The sequence below is a fragment of the Bactrocera neohumeralis genome, chromosome 5 (assembly GCF_024586455.1).
Source record: "Bactrocera neohumeralis isolate Rockhampton chromosome 5, APGP_CSIRO_Bneo_wtdbg2-racon-allhic-juicebox.fasta_v2, whole genome shotgun sequence".
Taxonomy (NCBI): Eukaryota; Metazoa; Arthropoda; class Insecta; order Diptera; family Tephritidae; genus Bactrocera; species Bactrocera neohumeralis.
Window position 1 is genome coordinate 72,593,314 of NC_065922.1, and position 23,893 is coordinate 72,617,206.

General features: G+C 36.1%; 2 protein-coding genes across 2 annotated transcripts; both read left to right on the forward strand.

Annotated features, from left to right (window-relative positions):
* Positions 1 to 4,374: 4,374 nt before the first annotated feature.
* LOC126759363 (uncharacterized) lies at positions 4,375 to 8,123 on the forward strand. Its single transcript, XM_050474099.1, has 3 exons — positions 4,375 to 4,386; positions 5,994 to 7,685; positions 7,791 to 8,123. Exons 1-3 carry the CDS (start codon positions 4,375 to 4,377, stop codon positions 8,121 to 8,123), a joined length of 2,037 nt encoding a protein of 678 aa, XP_050330056.1.
* Positions 8,124 to 19,027: 10,904 nt separating this feature from the next.
* Positions 19,028 to 21,030, forward strand: LOC126758268 (loricrin). The gene is made up of 2 exons (XM_050472479.1): positions 19,028 to 19,195; positions 19,494 to 21,030. Exons 1-2 carry the CDS (start codon positions 19,184 to 19,186, stop codon positions 20,919 to 20,921), a joined length of 1,440 nt encoding a protein of 479 aa, XP_050328436.1. The 5' UTR covers positions 19,028 to 19,183; the 3' UTR covers positions 20,922 to 21,030.
* The last annotated feature ends 2,863 nt before the right edge of the window (positions 21,031 to 23,893 follow it).

Here is a 23,893-nt window from a genome sequence, read left to right on the forward strand (position 1 = left end):
TCTTTTTTTAATATAAAAAGACTAAAAAATTGTTTATAAAAAAATTTTAAAAAGAAAGAAAGATCTATTTATATATAACGTAAATTTTTTCACTTTTTCATTTGCACATTTGTATGTATGTATGTCAGTATGTTTGCACGCAGTAAAAGCTTATTTGAATTTCGATGGGAAAAATTTATTTTTCAAGTTAACACGTTCAATAGCGCAATACCGTCATTATTTATGTTAAGTGCAGACATGTATGCATGTCTGTATGTATGTGCGCGCTTTATGGTTTAGTCACAACGAAGATGTTTGAGATTGCCTGATTTGAACTGGTGCACGCTTCGCATTTTAAATTTGTGGGAGACGTATTTTATCGTCAGCTTAAGTGGATCTATGTATGTATGTATGTATGTTTGTATGTACATATGTGCTTATGGATGTAGGACAAGAAATAAAAATTACAACGAAAAAAATTATAAAATGAAAAAAACAGATTTTTCTTAAAAAATAAGATTAAAAAATTATTAAAAAATATTTTTTCTTTTAAAATATTTTTTTGCTTTTAAATTTTTTTTTTTTAATTTTGTTTTTTTAAAAATATCATGTATTCATAGATGTAGGGCAAAAATAAAAATGTTAAGAAAAATTTTTTAATCAAATAAAAAAAAAAATCATTTAAAAAAATATGCATGGGAACATACTATGTGTTTACTGTTGATGTACATATGTATGTATGTAGCACAAAAAAATATTAATGAAAATTGAAAAAAAATATTAAAAAAATATATATGTATATATATAACAAATGTATAAAAAAATATATAAAAAAATATAAAAAAATAGTAAAACGAAATTTAATAAAAAATTAAAAAAAAAAATTCAACATGACTTTTGAAGTTCACCAATTTTATTTTAATTTTTTATTTTTCATATTAATTTTAACTTTTTTGTCCAAAAAATAGAATATATGTATGTATGCTTTATGCCGTTGTAGCGCAACTGCCACACAATTATCTTATCATTAAACTGTTAACTATTTGATTAGATTTTGGCAAGAGAATACGAAATGATAAGAGCCTGCGAGTTGTTGCTGCATTTGTCATGCCTAATCAAAAATGTGCTATCAACGAAACTTAGATATATAAGTTAGTAAATATGTATATAAGTAAATGCGCGAATGCTATTTTTAAATGTCAGGCGTTAACTGAAATTAATAACTATTTTGTTGGCCCATATCTTAGAACTGAGTTGGCCCGCTTACCAAGTGTTACGGCGTTTTTGTCTATTGGAAAACAGCTTGTATGGTATTCGAGTCACCTTAAGTTCAACGCCTGACATCGTCTTTATCTAAATTAGTTTCAAGGACGTGAAAGTTAATCTTTTTTTTTGTTTATATATATATATATATATTATATAGGTTATGTTTATATATATATATATTTTATATAGGTTATGTTTATATATATATATATATATACTTATATAGTATAATGTTCATAAACTAATTTATCGGACATAACCTCAAAATGTGAGTTTACTTTCTTCACATCCCATTATTTTTGTTGTTAGCCATGTTTACAATGTTATTTTTAATTTTTTGGAAGAATCTACAAGCCTTTGGCTAGTTGCTGCTAGCTTTCAATGACCGTGAGCCTCTATCCTCATCCTCGGGTTATACCAGTCCATCCCTAACCCTTGTTCGTCGAGAGTGGACTTTATTAATGCTCAATTGCCTACTCAATCCGAAGAGGCACCTTTGCCAAAAGTGATTCTATGCTGAATTTTGAATCCGAAGCTGTTGTTAGTGTGAATGTTGCTTCCAAGATAGACTAAATTACCTACGACTTCGAAGTTATGACTGTCAAGAGTGACGTGAGAGCCAAGTCGTGAGTCGACAACTGTTTGTTTGATAACGGGAGATATTTCGTTTTGCCCTTGTTCACTACTAGACCCACCATAAGTTTCTGGATAAGGAACCAGTCTGAAGAAAGCAGTACTAACGGCGCGGTTGTGGAGGGCAATGATATCAATATAATCAGCTGTACACTCTTATTGAAGATTGCACCTTCTCTTTGCAACTCTGCAGCTCGAATTATTTTTTTTACCACTTATAAAGTGATCCTCAGCAAAACCCAAGCTTCAGGTGAACTTGAATTTTTCGCTCAAAATTTATTTTTGAATTTCTGTTACGTTGTAAACATTTCCTACAACATTTTAATTGACACTAATCTGACGTTTCATTTAAATGCCATTGTTAATTTGACAATTACAACCAGCTGCGTGGTTGTCAGCTGAAAAATTACAACTTTTAACTCCGCTATTGTGCTTCATTATTAAATATTTATGAATACATGTTTACTGTGTCCCCTCATTCTCCAATTTGGCTAATGCGAATTTAACGATGACAACGCACTTTTGTCCAATTCAATTATTTCACCATGTTCTTCTCACCAGACAATACAACTTGACAACTTTTGTAAACGGCTTGACATTGAAATGTTGTTAAAACTATTTTTGCGGTCTCGATTTTACTTATTGTTTGGCATTTATACGTCAGATGATAAACATAACCTCAAATCATTTCAGCAGAATATTCTGCGACCCTATTCTCTTGAAGGAAAGCTATTATAACAGTTTCTCAGCATTTGCTGTTGAAGATTCTCCGAATATGCAGTTATGGTAGCCTTTAAAATAATTTATGCGACATGAGGTTTAACTCTGACACTTCGTCAGCCATTCTAAGGTGGTTCAAGACTTGTACAAGAACAAAGCTCGTAGTCGGCTGAGCCATTGTTTGCAGGAACAGGTCTTTCACGTTCAAGAGTCGACTTTAAGGATGAAATGGCTGCATCCTTTTACGAAGAAGTGTATTCAATCTAAATCATTATTCAATCAATCAAACAATCCATTGAGCCAAGTAGAGGTACTTTTTTCGCATGAGTCGTGTCATGTTATTTTTGTAAACACTTCTAAGAAGATGTTTTCGAACCAATTTTTTTTTTTAGCGATGAGGCCCATTTCTGACTCAATGAGTATGTTAGACTTGCGTTTTTAAGTACTGATCCATAAAAATAATTTTGGTACTAAACGAGCTTTGGCAAGATAGTTGGAAGCTCGCTAAATATTGTTTATATGAGGAAGCCTCTTAAAAAATGTGTTAGTCCTTTGGCGGAGATCATTGCAATTTTGGTCGATGAAGTAACTAACTATAGAGAAGTTACTAAAAGTGAACTCAGTGCAGGAGAGAGGTTGGAGATCGGGTACAATTCATATTGAAACCGGAGTTCTTAGTGATGCACTGCAGCAATGTTTTGCTTCACTATAAACACACCCGGGCCTCGGTTTTCTCTCTACAGCCCTGAGTAGACTCGTCATAGCTAGAAAAGCTTACAGAAAAAAATTTTTCAACACCAAGGTGTACGAATTCAAACACTTTTGAGCGTCATTTAAGTCTGAAGTTATCGAAATAATTTTCGCTTACTGAATTTGCAGCGCCACGTCAATCTTCTCCCAAAAAACAGCAACTGTGAAGCGCACTTTTTCTTTCACTTTCAAGGTCACAGTAAATTTCGTTTACGTAATACAGCGCTTGACATTAAAAAAGGCACAACAAACGCAACAAAAGAAAAAAACAACAACAATTGAAGCAAAGTAGCGCTTCAGCAAAAAGTATCGGTCACGTGTGGGAGTACACGATTACATAAAATGCAAATTGCTTTCAAGTGATAATTGCTAAAATTTAGAAGTGACAATTGAAAGTGGAAAGCAATAAAGAGAAAAAACAAAATATTTAAAAAAATATATAATATAACAATTTTTAAAGTATGAACACAAAATAAAAAAAATAAAATAAAATAAAAAGTAAAATGCAGAGCAAGCACGGATTGTAGCGTGAGCTTGCAGTTTTGAAATAAAATTTATGAAAAAAGTAGAAAAAGAAACAAGCGGAACAGTAGCATTTTGACAGTGATTGAATATATTTTTGATTGTGCTAACACATGTGTATGTATATGTGTATGAGTGTATATACGACTATATACAACACGCGTGCTTATGAGTATGAATATTTATAGTTATTGACCACGCTGCGCAGGCGTCGCAGCTATAAATATTGTCGCATAAATTTATTAGAGCATTTTATTTTATTTTTTTGGACACCAATAATTTTTTTCAACTTTTTACATAAAGTTTTTTTTATATTATTGTTTTATAAAAAAAAATAATTATTGGGAAATTTTAATGGTTAAAAGTACACACGATTTGTATGTATAAAAATGCCAGTTTTCAAACTTTTCGACAGCATTCACGAGTTGTCTTTAAGTCACAGAAGTGCGGAGTTCGAGTTTAATATTTGAAAAAGATTTTTTGGTGTTGATTAAATTTGCTGCGATGAATTGCGCGGTAAGTGTGCAAGTGATGAAGAAAAGCATAAAAAGTCATAAAAACTACGCACGAGAGGCAAGGAGTGAAAAACATTTATTAATAATAGAGAAAATTAAAATTTAATTAATATAAAAAAATTATTAGTAATTGAGAAAATTAAAATAAAAAAAAAAATTAATTAAAAAAATTGTATTAATAGAGAAAATTAACATTAAAAAAAAACAATAACAAACAAAATTTGATTACAATAAAAAAAATATATTAATATTAGTAAAAATGAAAATTTAATTAAAATTTAATTAAATTAAAAAAATGTTATTAATAACAGAGAAAAATAAAATTTAATTAAAATTAAAAATAAATTATTAATAATAGACTAAATTAAAATTAAAAAAAAATATTAATAATAGAAAAAAATAAAATTTAATTAAAATAAAAAAATATTATTAATAATACAGAAAATTAAAATTTAAATAATATTAAAAAAAATGTAATTAATAGTAGAGCAAACTATAACATAACTAAATTAAAAAAAAAATTAATTAAAATTAAGAAAAATGTTATTAATTACACAGAAAACAAAGATTTAATTAAAACAAAAAATTATACTAATAATAGAGAAAATTAATATTAAAATAAAAAAAATATTTGTAGTAAAGAAAATTAAAATTTAATTAATATTAAAAGAAAATTATTAAAAATATAAAATATTAAAATTACAAAAATAATTAAAATTAAAATCAAAATAATTTAAAGTTAAAAAAATATTATTAATAGAGAAAATTAAAATTTAATTAAAATAAAACAAAAATATTTATAATACAGAAAATTAAAATTTAAATAATATAACAATATCATTAATAGTAGAGGAAATTAAAATATAATTAAAATTAAAAAAAAATTTTATTCATAAAAGAGAAAATTAAAATTTAATTAAAAATAAAAACAAAATATTAACAATAATAGAGAAAATTAGAATTTAATTAATTTAAAAAAAAATATAATTAATAGTAGAAAAAAAATAAATTAAAAAACTTAAAATTTTTCAAAATTAAAAAGTGAAAATTTTTGTAACTAAAAATATATATTTTTTTAATTATATACATATATACATATGTATGTAGGCAACATCTCGCGAAAGTATTAAAAATAATAAAAAAAAATTTCTAAAAAATTATTTATTTGCTACTAATGGCAAATCTTTAGCGCGAAAAAATAATATCCGAATACAATTCACACAAAAATAAAAAAAAAATTAAAAATATTAAATGTTTATAAAAAAATCAAATACAATTAAACGAATAAAACAAATTAAAAAAAAAAATTAAAATAAAAACAATAATGTATAACAAAAAGAATTTAAAATTTGTTAAAAATTTAAAATCAAGCAATTAACAAAAAAACTACTACTAAAAGTACATTGTGACAAAAAAGTACCTGAAAATCAAACGCAAAATATTTAATTATTCATTAATATATATTTTTTATATTTACAGAAAAATAATTAAAGCATTGTAATATAGTTATAATAAAATAGACCAAAAATGTTATTTCCCGAAATTCGTAAATAACCTATACAATCGAAAAATAAATTTACCTAATTTTTATACTCTTTTGCCCCACAGTATATTTGCTATTTTTCGCTTTGCATTGGCACAGCTTTAGCTGTGCTCTATAATGGTGAAGCGCCTAAGCAGCAATCTGAAACTGTTGTCGGAGCGTTGCAACAACAACAAAAACGTCGGGACCCACTAACACTTCCTGGTTATCACTACAGTGGGCCAGCCGCAACAGCGCAGCAAGAATTCACCGGCTATCGCTACAGTGCGCCGGCAGCGACAGCAGCTGAAACTACAACAAGCACAACGACAGTCAGGCCACCAACCACAGCAGCGCCTACACAGCCTGCAGCTATTGGTTACATTTATAACAAGCCGTTGGCAGAAAGCTACAACCGACAAGCGCTCTACCTCCACGCGCCCCACTACCAGCTGAGTCATCAGACGTCCGCTTTAGCGCTCAGCAGCGACGCTGATGTAGGACAACAATTACCTTTAGGTGCCGCGCCCACTTATTATGTGCCACAAGCGGAAGTTGTCAACAGTGGTAAGCATTTTGAAGCGACGCAACCCAATTTCTTTGTGCCGCGCATTGTGACAGGTGCAGCCGAAGTGGCGCAAACGTCGACGCCAGCTCCGCAGGCCCCAAAGGCACAAAGCGACGAGGCTGCTGCTTCGACGGGTTATAACTATGCGCGGCCGGTGGGTGACGCTGAACTCACCGCTGACACGCCAGCCTCCTATCAGCAAGCGTTTCAGCAGTTCGCTGACTATTTGATATGGCAAAGAGCGCAAAGCAAGCAGCAGGAACAAACGCGAATCGACACGCAAATGGAGGCAAAGCAGCAACAACAAACAATACCGCACGCCGCACAAGCTTACGGCGATTCTACTCTCCAGCAATTTAGCTTTCCCAGCGCTCACAGGCAATACGAACCCGCAACAGCGCCCAGCAGCGGCCTTATACAAACGCGTCCACAAGCTGCGCCTGTTACGTTCGCTACACAAGGTTATGCGCCAGCTACAGCAGCGTCAGCAACTACGGTTGGCGCACAGCAAAGCATAAATCTGTTAGCTTCAGCGCCAGCCTCAAAGCCAGCTTTGGTCGAGAAACGTCCGTTGAACAACGACGAACTGCTGAGCGGTGAGCGTTTCATTTCCAAGGATAACGCTGTCGAGTACTACATGGAAATGCCGTCCCAATCGTTCGAACTGCCAACTTACAGCACCATGGAGATGACACCAAGCCAGGAACTAAGCTCCAATCACGACCAAAGCACTAGCCAGAGCTATGCACAAAGTAATGCTGCAAAGCTTGCTCAACAGTCGTCGGAGCAGTTGTACCAGAATAATGTAGAGCAGACAAATGCACCGTATTTCTATGAGCCAGCCAAGCAGTTTGCGCAAACTGCGCAACACCACTTGCAGCTCCAACAACAACGCCACACGCCAGCGCAGCAAGCGTACGTGGTTCAAGAGCAGCGGCCTGTTGCAGCAGCGCAGCAGAAAGAGTCGTTGGCCAAAGCACAACAACAAAGCCAACAATTAGCGAGCGATAAAAGGTTTGCGCAAACATTTGCCCAGCAACCAACAGAAGCTCAAGCGCCTCAATCGAATGCTGCGTGGTTTGCGGAAATACCACAGTGGCCGCAGAATGAGGCATTGCAGGTGCAACAGCAGCAACAACCATTGCAACAACAGTTGATACAACAACCACAGACATTGTATAGCCGTGTTGTTAAGCCGTTGGCGCAAGCAGCACATGAACTGAGACAGCCAATCCCACAGCAAGAGCATGCGCAACTACAGCAACAACAGCAATTTCAACAACAACAGCAATTTCAACAACAACACCAATTGCAGCAACAGCATCCACACCAATTACAACAACAACGGCAGTCGGAAAAGCAAAATTATTACTCGAAAGCGCAGCCAGAGCTACGCCCACAATCACAGGCTAAACCGTTGACCTCAGCAGCTGCAGAGCCAGCAACCACATTGGAACACAGCTCTCAGCGCTTACCACAGCCCACGCAAGCCGCACAACCCTCACAAGCCAACACGGCCACAGCAAATTCTAACGCGGTCTTCAATTTTGACTCGGCTCATTTCAGACGTCCTCATAGCACCTATGGTGTACCATTAGGAAATAATAAGGCAAGCGGTTACAACTATCAGCGACCAGCGGGTCACTGAAGGGCAAGCGACGATTCTACATTTATAATTTTTATAAGTACCGTTATAATTTTTTGTACTTTTATAGAAAAAATATATTATTTTTTACGAGTAAAAGTTCGTATTTTGACTGAGAGCGCTATATAGCTCCGTAGTAGGAGCAATTGTTTACCACACTCTTTGCAGCAGTCTTGACGTGTGCTCTCAAGCTTTTTCCGCTTACGCAGGTGACTAAATTTCATTAGCCGAAGTTCTTTCATCATAAAAACAGCCACTTGATCGTGCTAGACAAAACTTCGGAGTTTGGTATATGAAGAGCTTGTGACAAGCTGGTCGACAGGGGTAATGCTCGAAAATTCTACGAAAAGATGCGGCTAACAGAAGGTTTTAAGGCCGGAGCATACTCTTATAGAACCCCCAGAGGTGATCTTAGTAACCGATGCCCAGAGCATACCAAAATTATAGAAGAAACACTTCTCCAGTCTGCTGAATGGCAGTGAAGGCAGGAGGAACACCAGGAGGTGGCGAACCCGATTCCACAATCGATGACGATGGATGGAGCAAACGTTCCATTGATCCACCATGAATAAGTTCGAATAGCAATTACCCCTCTGAAGAACAACAAAGCGGAGGGGGCTGATAAATTGACAGCCGAGCTATTTAAACACCGCGGCGAAGAACTGATAAGGAGCATGCATCAGCTTCTTTGTAGAATATGCTCGAACTAAAGCATGCCCGACGATTGTAATAAAGTGTGCTCTACACAATCTACAATAAGGGAGACCCCACAATCTGCGCCAACTGCCGTATGATAAACCTCAACATCGCCTATAAGGTTTCATCGAGCGTATTGTCTGCAATACTAAAATCAACCACCGTCAACAAACTGATTGGACCTTATCAGTGTGGCTTTAGACCTGGCAAATCAACAACCGACCAGATATTCACCATGCGTTAAATCTTGGAAAAGCCCCGTGAAAAGAGGATCGACACACACCACCTCTTCGTCGATTTCAAAGCTGCTTTTGACAGCACGAAAAAGAGCTGCCTTTATGCCGCGATGTCTCAATTAGGTATCCCCGCATACTAATACGGTTGTGTAAGCTGACGTTGAGCAACACCAAAAGATCCTTCAGTATCGGGAAGAACCTCTCCGAGCCGTTTGATGCCAAAAGAGATTTTCGAAGTCGTAGATACTTTCGTATATCTGGGAACCAGTATTAACACCAACAACAATGTCAACCTCGAAATCCAAAGCAGAATAACTCTTGCCAACAGTCACTCATCATCCCCGTCCTGATATATGGCGCAGAGGCATGGACGATAACCAGAACTGATGAGTTTACGTTACGAGTTTTCGAAAGAAAGGTTCCGTGAAAGATGTATGGTCCTTTCCGCCTTGGAAAAGGCGAATATCGCATTCGATGGAAGGCTGAGCTACATGAGATATACGACGACATTGACATAGTTCAGCGAATTAAGAGAAAGAGTCTCCGCTGGCGAGATCATGTCATCCGAATGGATGAAAACGCTTGTAATCTCCAGTTGGCGCCAAAAAGCGAAAAGGACGAATTGCTTAATAGATCCAGAAGTCAATCAAATTTATTTGATCTAGAAGATCTCTAAATTTCTTGCGGACGTTTGGCTGAAAAACTCTCAAAACTCAATGACCAACATTTTTCAGATTCAAGTTTGTAAAAAGCACAAAGTTTTTTAGCCGTAAAGTCGACTCAAATCGTTGAAAAGTCAATGAATATGCAACGCATAAGCAACCAGGGTTTGTCTGCCATTATGAGTACCAAAGCGAAAACTCTATGCACATATGTACGAGCCATTGCATAGTCAGTCTTCAGCCGCACGCAGTATTTACCATATTGCTTGAGATCGAATTCCATTGCATCACTTAGCCATGACCATGAAACGTCAGCGCAGCAACTTGTGCATGATGGGCTCTATATTATGTCACATAACTTTCACTGTCGGCGTTTAGAATTACACTTCCTCCGGAACCGTAAGCGATGCCAAAGTCGGCAGGGCGTACGTAATAAGAGACGGACTACTGGTGCTCTGTAGTCGGCAAGCAGACGTAGTTGAAATACTATATATCAGCGTTTAAGGGAGATGCATTGCAGCCACTTTTTGTCTCATATTTTCGTTACGGTTTTCCTTCAAAACATTTACTTATTAATATGAAGTGCGACATTTTGCAATAAAAACAGACAACGCCAACGAGGAGAGGTATAGTCAACGCATGTTGAGCACAACGAGCGGTTGCGAAGTAAATTTTACTGATAATACGACTTGGAAGGATATCAATTCACAGCGTCTAAGGTGAGTCACGGGTACTAAAAAAGGTATACAGTGTATACAAAATGAAAACTGAGTTTTATTGCGTAAGAACTTTACTTCGCGGGCTTCCGAACTAAATTATTGTACGATATCGAAGTCTTTCGTGCTGGGATTTGCAGCTTGAAGTTGAAATATGAGATAATCTTCCAAATCTATTCTGAGTTGTGAGACGTAGAGTTAATCAAAAGTAGTTTTACGAATTGTTGCCGAGTTAAGAACTTGGCCGGTTATAAATTTTTTAGATTCAAGAGTTCAAATTTATTCTACTGATATAAAATCGTCTTTCTAGATCTTTTTCTTTGCTATTATAACTTCGAAACTCGTCTAGATAATGGAAGACCAATTTTGAGATAACCAAAATTATAAAAAAACATGAAGTGTACTCGTATTCCTTATTACGAATCGAAATCTTCAGGATCTACAGCTTGATCACTTTTTTGGCAAATTCATTCATCTTTTGTTTTTTAATAAATAAATGGTTTTTTTTTTCCAGAAGATCGAAGTAATATATAGTTTTTGGTGAGATTCTCTCTCTTGACTTTCAAAAAGTGAGAAGTTCGTTATAGCAATAAACGCTATTTACTCAGAGCAAGATCTCCAGGCTCGTATATAACGAATACAGTTCCAAAATCTATAGGTTCGTTTATACCGAACACCGCATTTCCATGAACTTTCCTAATAACGGTCGAGTTACGGTCCTACGGCTTATAGGGTCGATACACTTTCCTAATATTATTCGCTTTTCGACAGATCATACTTCTGACGGCAAACTTTGCTGTCATTCAAGAGGGACGGCTCAAAGGCTTTAAGCACTGTGATTTTTAGTACTATTACAATGAAAAAGTTCGTTAAACATAACCTCTACAATTTCTACTTTACAGTTGACCAACATAACACTGTTATTTAAAAAGCTGGTATTACTTAAAACCCTCGCCGAAGAAAGGCTTTAACATTAAAGAACATGCAACTAATGATTCTTCTAGTGCTGTGGCGCTGTTTGCTTTGCTACGGCGAATCCACCATTACGCACGCCACCAAAGTCAGCAAACGCCAACTGCAGTATGGCGGCAACTTTCCATCGCCGAGCTACCAAACACACGGCAATCAGCTCGACAACAACTTTCTGCAAACACCACCGCTGCTCTATGACCCCGGCTACAATGCACAGCAACCACACGAAGTCGGCGCTGATGCTGACAACACAACGGACGCTGCAGAGCTCAGCACGCCGAATGCGACGCAAACGCAGCAGCAACAAACACCAGCAAACCTTGGTTTGGGCGCGCAATTCGAAGCACCCCAAACATTTTCGCACATTTATTTTCCACACGCATTCGCACCAGGCGCACAACTGGCGCTGAGCCGTACTGCGCCGCATGCCTTTCCTGCTGAAACGCCAGCTGCCTTGGCGGCGCGCAACAGCGGTCGCTCGTACAGCACCAGTTCCACTTATTTTGTACCAATGAGCGTGCTTTACCATCCGAATGCCGAAGCGCAGCTGCAGCAGGGCATCTACGCGCAACGGCTTCCGCAGCAACAGCAACAAATACAGGCATACAATCCATTACCGGCGCCGTTGCCACCGCCAGCGCTCTATCAGCAATACGCGCCACAAGCAGCACTGCCGCCAACACAACCAACAGCAACGCCCACAATTTCAGCAGAGTCAACGCAACTGACGCAACAGCAGCAACAACCAGCGCAGCAGCAAACGATTTCGCAACAACAAGCAGCGCAACAAACGTCGCTTGCTTACACGCCACCTGCCTTACCACCATTGCCACGTATGCCACACTTGCTGCCGCCACCATCGCTACCGGCCTCGTCGCCGCTGCCGCTAAATTTTCAGGCGCCCTTTCATCCATCACAATTCCTCGGTTATATGCATGAACGCGATGCGCGTAACAGTCTCGCGTCTTCCACAGCGACCGCCAATGCACGCACGCCACACCACACACAAGCCAATCCAGCTTATCCACAACAACAAGTGGAGAAACCGATTTATGAGCATGCGGCAAGCGGTACAAAGCAGCAGAACTATCAAGCTGCTGTGACGCAGCAAGCGCGCTATGGCCGTTACGTTTATATGGCACCGAACAGTGGCTACGCGCTCTTCAAGGCGACGTAAAGCGCAAAAGCATGCGGAGCAGCAAAATAGCAGGTGGAAGTAGAAGACGATGAAGATAGTGAGAATATTTATGCGCGCAGAAAATTAGTTCGCTGTGAGCGGTGACGGTAGCAAAGCGTCACAAAATAGGCGACGTCCGTATCTAGTATAGTACTTATGCAACTTTACAACTAAAACATATAGTTTTAAAGGGAATTCACCACACATAACCACATAATATTTACAGTTAATTTATGCACAATTTGAATTAATAAAAATAAGACTTTTAATTAGTACTACGAACTTTTTGGTTTGTTCTAAGGAGGTCTTATGACCCAAATAAGCTTTAAACAAATTTTTGATCTGTCCCAAGAAGTTAAAAATGTGTCTAAGAACCCAAAGAAACTCAAAAATACCAGCCATAATCACAACACGTGAAAACAAAATGTAATATAAAGAAAGAATAAGACGTTGCATCATCGGGGCGCACCATCGGTATTTGAAACGGTCTCAAATAAACTAAAACCGAATAAGAATTACTCATTGTCTCATCGGTGAATACTGAACCATTGTAGATTAGTTTGAAGCCACAATAGGATGCAGATAATCCTGACACTTCGTAACGGATGAATCATATTCTAAGCAACAGCTTCTGTTGTCCAGCTATAATCTTAGAGAGCTTAAGAGCGGGATCGTAACGTGAGACTAGAACACATCTCAATGAATCGATGATACTTGAAAAGAGTCTGAGAAATAGTTGTCATCGAAAGCTAGTTATAATCGTAGAGAATTGGTGGAGCATAGTTAAAAAACTATAGGGGAATTTTTAACTTAATTTGAGGACAGTGATGACCAACAGCAGATATATAAGGAGGCGCATTCCGAGGGATTATTTATCAGGAGCACAACATGCTTATTGTAAAGGCAAGTCAGTGGATGCAGCCCCGACACTATCGGTGTGAGGAAGCCATTAGGGTTAAGGAATTCGCTGTTGGGACCTTCCTTGATATTGAGAGAGTTTTCAATAACGTACTGCCGAAAGCAGTCGTCTCTCTCTCTCTCCGAAAGTCGTACTCTGCGTCTACGACAGCAATAATCAAGCTCATTACATGCTATGGAGTCGTTATGTGATGGAGGAGAAAATATCACACTTGCAAAGAAAATAGAGAGCGTTCAACGGGCGGCACTCATCATCATCATGTGGTGCAAAAAGGTCCACTCCAACCTTGGCACTTAACGCCATCTTTCACATAGTGCTCGTAGACATCGTCAGAAGGTGTATGGCTACGAAAGTTGCTATCAGACTCAGAGAATCTGGGTTCTTAAAATAACACTTATCTGAATACTCGGTTATCCTCACACATTTTGACTTCATACCGGATCACTTGGATCATTGAGTCGCCAAATCGAACTCTGGCGGCTCCTTCTCTGCGCATATAACGACGGGGAGCTGGGGCTGGGAAAAGTCGTTGGAGGAGAGTGGCAGTGAGCTTCTTTACTGTCAGGAGCTCTGTATCAACTCCAGCTTCAGATTTACTGACTATTGCGGTATCTTTCCAAGTAATTCAAAAGCCTTTAGTTCCACACCAAAGTGATGTTTAGTTAGTAGGATACTCAATTGTGCCTCAAAATCCGTCTAAGTTGCGGTTGAGTTTAGAAAAGTTAATTATAAGAACGTAGCGATATCTAGGTAAAGAGTTTTAGAAGGCATCTTCATTAACGTACTATGAATTTCCTGGAAGCTGCTTCAAGTCAAGCCAAGTGAGGGTTGTTCCGAAACGAGAACTCGGGAGATGGCAAACACAAAAAGAGACGGAGTGATCACCTAGTGAGACCTCATTCCAAAAGGACATGATTTAGAGGACCTTATAGCCGGCTTCTGAAGCAACCTGCGTAACCACAACCGTGGGGTCTAATCTGTATCCCGTCATGGTCACTTTCAGCAGCATTCCTCCAAATTTTGTGTATGTTTTCTAACGCTACAGCAGCAACAATGGACAGCGACTGGGCTTGCGTTTAGACATAAAAGCAAATCCATCAGAAAAATTCACTTTCAAACACACTTTTTAACATTAGACGCATGCTGTGTATTAGCCGTAGTCGCAAGCACTTTACGTTTGTGTAAAATAGAGTAAAATGAGATATAACAAAAACAAAAATGCAAAACCGCTATTACCTCAGTCGCTAACTCATGATTAATTCAAGTAGGCGCCCTCTAAACAAATTTCATTTGCTGCGGTGGCGCACAAAAAGAAAGAAATAGCGTTAAATAGCGCTTATTAAAAGTCATGCACACACACAAGCGCACATATACAGACGCGTGAACTTAAGTTTAACATTTTTATACCCTGAACAGGGTGTTCAAAGTTTGCAACGAAGTCTATAACACACAGAAGAAAGCGTCGGAGAACCCATAAAGTGTATATACACATGATTGGCGTGATGAGCTGTGTCGATTTAGCCATGTCTGGCCGTCTATTCGACGGTCCGTCTGTTCGTCTGCATATAGCTGCATACAATCAAAATCAATGCTTTGTATGGAAAACTTTTTCATTTGACAAGTTATCTTCAAGAAATTTGGCATGGAGTATTGTCTAAGGCAATAATGTAATATCTGAAAAATGTGGTCAGATCGGATCACTATAACATATAGCTGCCATACAAACTGAACGTTCAAAATCAATGCTTTGTATGGAAAACTCTTTCATTTGACAAGTTATCTTCAAGAAATTTGGCATGGAGTATTGTCCAAATCAGCGCTATAATCTCCGAAGAATTTTCTCAGATCGAATCACTATAACATATAGCTGCCATACAAACTGCACACTCAAGGTCAAGAAAACGATCTTTTTATACCTTTTATGCTTCATGAAATACATCTGTGTAGGGTATTATAGCTTCGGTGCATTCGAAGTTAACATTTTTTCCTTTGCTTTATTTGAATATTTGTCTTCGCTGCTGTGCCAGGTATGTGTGTGTGTACCCCTTTTATTACTTGGCGTTTTGCTGCTACCACACACACGCACACATGTACGCGCGTCTACATCCTCTTCAATTGTGTTGTTGTTATCGTTTGTGGGCTAACTTATACAATGCAATCATTTACATGCCGGCCGCATGCGGCTTACTTGGGCGCTTGCGCGAGTTTGTGGCTTAAGTCTTTCAGGCAACTTTTTTCTCGTTTCTTCGCTATTTTCATTACAATTTCCATTGTTTTGGTTTTGTTTTCAGTTGGCAGCGGCTGTTTTCAAGCAGCTGCGTTGTTTTTGTTTGCCGCAAGCTGGCGTTTAACTGAAAGGCGGCTGTAGTTATTAACGCTGATTGTTATTACTCGACTGTGATTGTCGGCTGTAGTGTGTAGCATGCTTCGTTTTTGCTGTTTTTCTGCTGTTTTCTGCAGCGTTAATTTTCCTTCATTACTAATGAAGACTTTTTAATTAATTTTCGCCGAAAATTTTCACAATACCTGAGATTGTTGCGGTCTTTATGCGTATTTTTCTGGTAAATTTATATGTGGCTTTGCGTGTGTGCACCGAAGTACGTTTGTGTGTGTGTGTTGCCAATGTATGCTGCGCTTGTGCCAGCATTTTTCTGTGACATTAAGACAAATTAGCGTTAATGTGCTGTAGTTCGGCAATTAAATGGGTGATATGTCATTGGTTTGTTTACCAACGCACCGCCTACAAAGTGAGCTCAAGTAGGGAAATAATAACAACAAAAATTTTTTATAAAAAATATTGAGACAGCAGAAAAAAAATTAAAATTTAAAATAAAGAAATATTTATACTGAAAAATAACAAAAAACCATGTTTAAAAATTTAAATAATTTTTTTTTAGCAAACAAAATTTACTTTTTCATTTCATTAAAAAAATAATAATGTGAATAATACAAAACACAAAAAAGTTCATGAATTTTAATTTTAGTATTTTATAAATTACAATTTTTTTTATAAAATTTCAGTTCATGTAAAATTCATTTTATAAATTACAAATTTTTTTTTTATAAAATTTAATTAAGAAAACTTAAAATAATAATTTTTTTATAAAATCTATTAAGAAAAGTTAAAAAAATAATAATTGCTTAAAAATGTATAAGTTCTTGAATTTTAATTTTGGTATTTTATAAATTACAATTTTTTTATAATATTTAATCAAGAAAAATTAAAAAAAGATTTATCAAATTTAATTAAGAAAAATTAAATAAAAATAATAACTGCTTAAAAATGTATAAATTCCTGAATTTATAAATTACAATTTTTTTATAAAATTTAATTACGAAAAATTAAAATTGTTTTAATCAAATTTAATTTAGAAAAAAACAAAAAAATACTGCTCGAAAAGGTACGGATTACGCTCATGATTTTTAATTTTTGCATTTTATAAATTACAACTTCTTTATAAAACTTAATTAAGAAAACTTCAATAAATTTTTTTTATAAAATTTAATAAAAAAAATTAAAAAAAAATAATAACTGCTTGTAAATGTGTAAATGTGTAAATTCATAAATTTTAAGTTTAGTATTTTATAAATTAAAAATTTTCTTATAAAATTCAATTAAGAAAAATTAAATACATTTTTTTTGTCAAATTTAATACAGAAGAATAAAAAAAATAATTAGGGCTTGAAAATGTATAAGTTCATGAATTCTAATTTTTTTATTTTATAAATTACATTTTTTTTTAATTAATTAAAAAAATTTAAAAAAAGTATCAAATTTAATTAAGAAAAGTTAAAAAAATAACTGCTTGAAAATGTATAAGTTCATGAATTTTAATTTTTATATTTTTAAATTACATTTTTTAAATTTAATTAAGAAAAATTAAAAAAAATTATCAAATTTAATTATAAAAATAAAAACTGCTTGAAAATGTATAAGTTCATGAATTCTAATTTTTTTTATTTTATATATGAAATATAATTCATATATATTTTTTATATACAAACTTGTTAATTACGTTTAATTAGTTTCTTGAATTATTTAATTTAAATAAATTTAAAAAAAAATTATTTTACCAAAATAAAATATATTATGAATTAAAAATTGAAATAAAAAAAATAACAAAATATTTTAAAAACAAAAAATATATTTTTATAAAAAAATACTTAAACTTTTTATATACATAATAAATTTTTAAAATAAAAAAATATTATAATAATCTAAATATTTATTATTTTTTATTTTTTATTAGAGAAATTTGTAATATTTTTTTTGTAATAGGAAACTTTTATAAATTTTTAATAAAATTATTTTAGCAAAAAGAATCAATTACTTTTATTTAATTTAATTAAAAATATGAAAATTATAAAATAAATATATAATTCTAAAATTAAGAAAATATGATAGTGATATGATCTAAACAATTTGTTAGAAAATTGTAGCGTTTCGGTGGGCCAATTTTCTTGAAGATGTCTCGTCAGATGCAAAGGTTTTCCAGCAAAGGCTTGAGTTTGATCGTTTAGTACAGCTATAAGCTACTTAAACCTAAATTGGTAGCGCCTGTCAATGAAGCTAATGGACTTTTCTCCCGACAGCACGGTTTCAGACCCGACAGCTCAACTTTAAGAGCTATCAGAAGCGTCAATGGAAAAGTAGATGATATAAACCGTAGATATCACAAATACAAATGAAGAGTTCTGTTGGCGACCTTAGACGTTCGAAACGTCTTCAACAGTGCGAGATGTGTGGATATAATCGACGCTCCAAAAAAAAATTTTTTAAAGGCCCAATTACCTGAATGAGGCTGTGGTGTGGAACTATCTTAAACCCACCCTGAAGTAATGCAAAAGTGGTTCCAGCATGGGCGACGGTTCCCTAGAAGAGGGTTTATTGTGATCTGTAAGTGGCGGTCATTTCGATATCTCAAAAACTGAGGAATTACTACATGACATGAACTCGATTAAGCTAAACAATTTGTTATAATATAAGGAAAAAATTTATGATAATTTCCGGAGTATTTTTTTGTTAAAATTTATTTCTCCGCCGTTTCCTTCTGAGTGTCACAAACTTCGATACAAGTTTATTATACCCTGTCTGAATAAACTTTTTTAATATTTCACTAACAGAAAATACACAGAAATTTGAAATGCTACTTTCTCGTGCAAAAATACAAAAACTAATTTAGGTCAATAAGGACTTCATAACAATATGTGATATGACTTGACTAAGGGTCATCTGCCAATATTTGATTTGGCTTCAGAAGCAAGCGCTCAACATAAAAAAAAACAATAAAAATAAAAAAAATTAAATCAAGCTATGCCACAAAGTAAAACGAAAGAGAGAGAGAGAAAAAGAGAGATGGCATAAGTGAGCAAACGATGCATATACCCATCAAAACGATGACACACACAAAAATATGTCGCACGGCATGCGGTTGCTCATACAACGTGGCGACCAAGTCGTAGCCCAACAAAGTTTCGTGTATAAAAACTAACGGCATAGCTGTTTTAAGCATTAGTCGTGCACTTGTCGAAGCGGCGAACGGTTTATCGAGACGCGTATTGTTAACGTTTGAATATACGCGCTGTAACTGGTGAAAGGATAACAAAGGATTCATATACGTACACAATTAGCGCAAAGCGGTAGTACAGTAAAGAGGAAAATAATTCAGTTACGAACGCGCAGTGATGAAGTTCTTTGTAAGTTATAGTGAAAATGCGCAGAAATGAAAGGAAAGCGATAATTAAAGTCACAGTTAAAGAAAAGCAATATTAAAGGAAACTCCTTTACATAAAAAAAATAAAAAAATTGTGAAGAAAAATATAAATAAAAAGTGTAAATAAATTGCATTAAATTTTGAAAAAATTTCGAGTTGTAAAATTATTAAAGAAAAATTAAATAATTAATTAAATTATAATGCATTAGCTTTCAGAAAATTTTGTGAAAGCAAAAATTGTACTTAAAAAATAATAACTCACCGCTTTTGACTATCTCCAGGTTTTCTACGGCGCCGCCGCGGTGCTATTGGCGATCAACGCCTGCGCCTCCGCTTCATCAAAAGCTGAGCCGCGCATTAGTGTCGCAGTAAAGCCGAAACGTGAAGCGCCTCTTTCCAGCGGCTATCATGGTCCATCGTACAAGTACTTGCCGCCAGCACCTGCCACAGTCGGCATCAGCGCCGGCGGCTACAATGGTTACAGCAGTCATGGCAGCAGTTCAGCTGGTTTCGGTGTGAGCGGTAGCTCTGGCTTAGGTTATGACTTTGCGCACTCGAGCGCGCCGAAAGTTGAGACATACATTGTGCAAACAGAGCCCGCGCATAGCGTACACAGCAGCGGCAGCAACGGATACAGTAGTGGCAGCAGCAACAGTCATCACTATACTACTCATGGTGGCGCGAGCATCGGTGGTGGATATCGTTACAGCAGCGGCGCGCCACACTTCGCTACTGGTGGTGCATCCTTGCTGGGTCATAGTGGCGTTAGCGGCGGTGGCGGCAACTACAAGTACCACACCAAAGCGCGTCCACATGTGCAAACATTGATAATACCGGCCAATACATTAGCGCATGGCGCAAGTGGCGGCAACAGCGTCAGTCATAGCAGTGGTTTTGGCGGTGCGCACGCATTGCATTCCAGCAGTGGCAGTTTTGGCAGCGGTGGCTATCAGTACGCACCTACTTTTGGCAGCTCATTGCATTCATCTGGTGGTTTTGCTGGCGGTCATTCTAATGGCGGCGCCGCTTTCGGTGGTCACTCGAGCGGCAGTCTGGGCGCACATGGCGGCCATTCAGTTACTTACAATGCACAGCAAGGTTACAATTATAACGGTAACGGTGGTATTAGCGGCGCCGCATTTGCTTTGGGACACAGCGCTCATGGCGCTCAACTTGGTCATGGCGGTAGTGGCGGCGCAACAGTTTCGTTTAGCAATCAGGATGGTTATAGTAGCCAAGAATATGCGCATAGTGCGCCCAGCATACCATCGACAAGTTATGGCGTACCAGTTGGTCCAGCAGTGTCGTCATATCACGGCGCTGGTGATGCAGGCAGCGCATATCATAGCAGCGCCGACGAAACACCCGCCTATGCGGTGGGCCATAAGGGATTGGGACATTTTAGCTTCAGCGCCAGCAAACCGCATGCTTTGAATACCAATTTTATCTCTTCCAGCAGTTCCGGTCACAGCGAACACAGTGGAAGAGCACCATTTAAGCCATCCACCCTTTTGGGCACCACTTATGAGGTCTCCGGTCCGGCCGCTCAATATTTGCCACCTACCTCACCTGGTTACGAGTATCAATCGCATTCTGTGCTACAAGGCGGCACAGCTGGCGGTGCAGCCGGGCATATAAATGAACCGGATTCGGCATACTTGCCACCAGTTTCAACACCTGGCGGTAGCTATTTGCCTCCTCAACATTAAAGAGCGCGTCCATCTCCAACAGCAAGTTTGGCGCACGGTGTTCGAGGCTTATCTCACTACTAACTTTTTATCGCTGCTTCTTATTTATTGACAGCTTTCCGAAATTTCTCTGTAAATAGTTGTAAATGTTTTTGTTTTTTATTTTTCACTGATAAATGTATAAATAAACACATAAAATATAAAAAAAATCAGACTAAGGCTTTTATTGAATGTAGCTCAGATTTATTTTCGTATGATATTCAGCTGAATATGCGCTGAATCTGAACGAATCTAAAAGCGACAGTGAATAACATTGAAGGGTTTTAAGAAACGCAATACTTTTATTTGTGCTCTAGCTGAATACGCGCTGAATGGTATATTATGCCAGACTAAATGTGAAACTTTAATTTTATTTCTAGCTGAATATACGCTGAATCGTATAGTTAGTTTTTAATTTTCATCGCACACATTTTGCTGAGTATGCGCTGAATTGCATTTCATACGAGATTAAATGTTAATTTTCATTATAACCCCGTTAGGTTTTGCAAAATGTGCGCTGAATTACATTTCATATAAGAATAAATGATAATTCCCATTACAATCCCGCTAGTTTATAAAATTCATCGCACACATTTTGCGGAATATGCGCTGAATTGCGTTTCATACGAGATTAAATGCTAATTCCCATTACAATTCCGTTAGTTTTTAATTTTTATCGCACACATTTTGCTGAGTATGCGCTGAATTGCATTTGATACGAGATTAGCTGCTAATTTCCATTATAATCCTGTTAGTTTTTCAATTCTATAACACATCTTTTGCTAAACATGCGCTGAATTACATATTAAGGCACAAATAAATAGAAAAGCACTTCAAAATTAATCAATGTGTTCATAACTGTATTGAAATACTAACATAATTGCGCTGAATTGCGTTATTCTCGATTAGTTATTTAATACAATAAGCCAAATACTTTTTTTCATTTATAGAAAAAAGGCTAAACTGCTGAATAATTAACTTAAAGTTGAAATAAATGTTTCGCTGAATATGCGCTGAATGAAATGAAAATATAGTACCAATCAAACGCGTTTAACGCAAATAAAAACTAAAACGGTCCGTTGAGTTGAGTATATACGTGGATGATTATGCACTGCTTGCGATAAAGTTCATTCTCAGTTTTAATACAATTTAAGCCAAAAAATTCGCTTGTAAACAAATTTTTTATTGAATGTTTCTAATTTTATATACAGAACACATGTTATAAATGAAATAAAAGTTGGAATATATCTATTTTTGCTAAAGCTTTTTTCACATTTGGTTTATAATAGCATAGTTATAAAAACGGCAAGCTGAATATGCGCTGAATACATAGGGTTCATTATAATAGACGAAAATAATGTAAGTATTATTATTTTTTGAACAATTGAAAGCCGCAGTTATTAGCTGAATTGCACTAGATCTTTTCAGCAGTGCTTACATAAGCTTTTTCTCAAAAAAAAAATGTTTGTTTGAAGTAAATTAAGGTTTGTATTAAAATTTCTACCATGCTATTATTTTAACAAAAAATGTAAGCGTTGTAAAGAATGTTGAGCTGAATAAAAGCCGCAAACAACAAATAAAATTCTGCGTCGTTTTATTCCTGCGCCGAGTTCCTTATAAAATGTTTTACACACAAAAAGTTGCGCTGAATATATTATTAATGTTACTACACATATTCAGCAGTACGCCACCAATAGCTGCTTTACATTATTGTTCGTTAAAAACATTTAAAGTTGCGCTGAATAAGCGATGGAGTTTAAATGGTGTCTTTTCTTTTCTATTTTGCAAACTCTGCTACAATTTACTTGTAATTTTAATGCTGCACAACACTCGACCCAAATCTGCGAAACTCTTAAACCATATATGTACAAGCATACCAAGCAAAGGTTTCAAATTGCCCCCAATTTGGGTTCACAACATGAATTACCCGCTAATAAGCAATTACACAAGCAAACTTATCTAATTATTTTCATTTTAATGTCTTTTTTCAACCCACATCAGGCCAAATCCCACTGCGCATGCTTGCAAGAATTTTAAAATTTTCACCTAACACGCGCTTTGCAGTTTTTTTTTTATTAAATTTCGAAATTCAAAATCTCCCAACGCCCCAGCGACAACGTTGACATTTTAATGATGCGCTCGATTGAAATTGAAAGTTCAGTTGCGAGCGACGCCAAATTTTGCATACGCAATTGCGCGGTTGTCAGTGATGTGTCAGCTGCCAAATTGGCAAGCATCACCAAAACACACACACACAAAATATACATGAGAGTGATTTGGATAAACAAAGCAGCGAAATTTATTACCGAAAATATACTGAAGCGCTATAAAAGTGTATTAGCGCGTATGTGACACTTAAAAAGTTGGAAATTTTCAAAACTTAACCACCATTACATACACAAAGGAATACTTATGAATCAAGTAATTTTCCAAGGCAGTGATTTGCGTATCTGTCAACAAATGTTAAAGTCAGCAACCTTCGTGGTGTTAATGTTTTTCCTCTAGGCTGTGCGTGGTATTGGTGATAGCTTTCTGGCCTTGCAAATAATTTGTGTTGATTGCCGTTGCTGCCAAAGCATGTGCACTGGAAGACCGTACGTGCGAAAAGTGAAACAGATGTTCATGAGGCATTAGCCACATTAAGCAATCGGCTTAATAGAAGTTATTTAGGGGTTAAGAAATGTAAAAGTGTGCGGTGCATTATATGCAGCGCTAATTCAGCACACATATTACAGTAATTTTATTTTAGTTAGCATTAACAACCACGTATAGAACTCACAGATATGTGCTGAATTGTATGCAGCGGTGATTCAGCACACATATTACAGAAATTTTATTTTAGTTAGCATTAACAACCACGTATAGAACTCACAGATATGTGCTGAATTGTATGCAGCGGTGATTCAGCACACACCTTACAATAATTTTATTTTAATTAGCATAAAATATAATAT

What these genes read in the sequence shown, in the direction of transcription:
- LOC126759363 (XM_050474099.1), top strand. An exon ending in TTAAGCCGTTGGCGCAAGCA is followed by an intron (nt 7,686 to 7,790) that starts GCACATGAACTG and finishes CACCAATTGCAG; the next exon opens with CAACAGCATCCACACCAATT.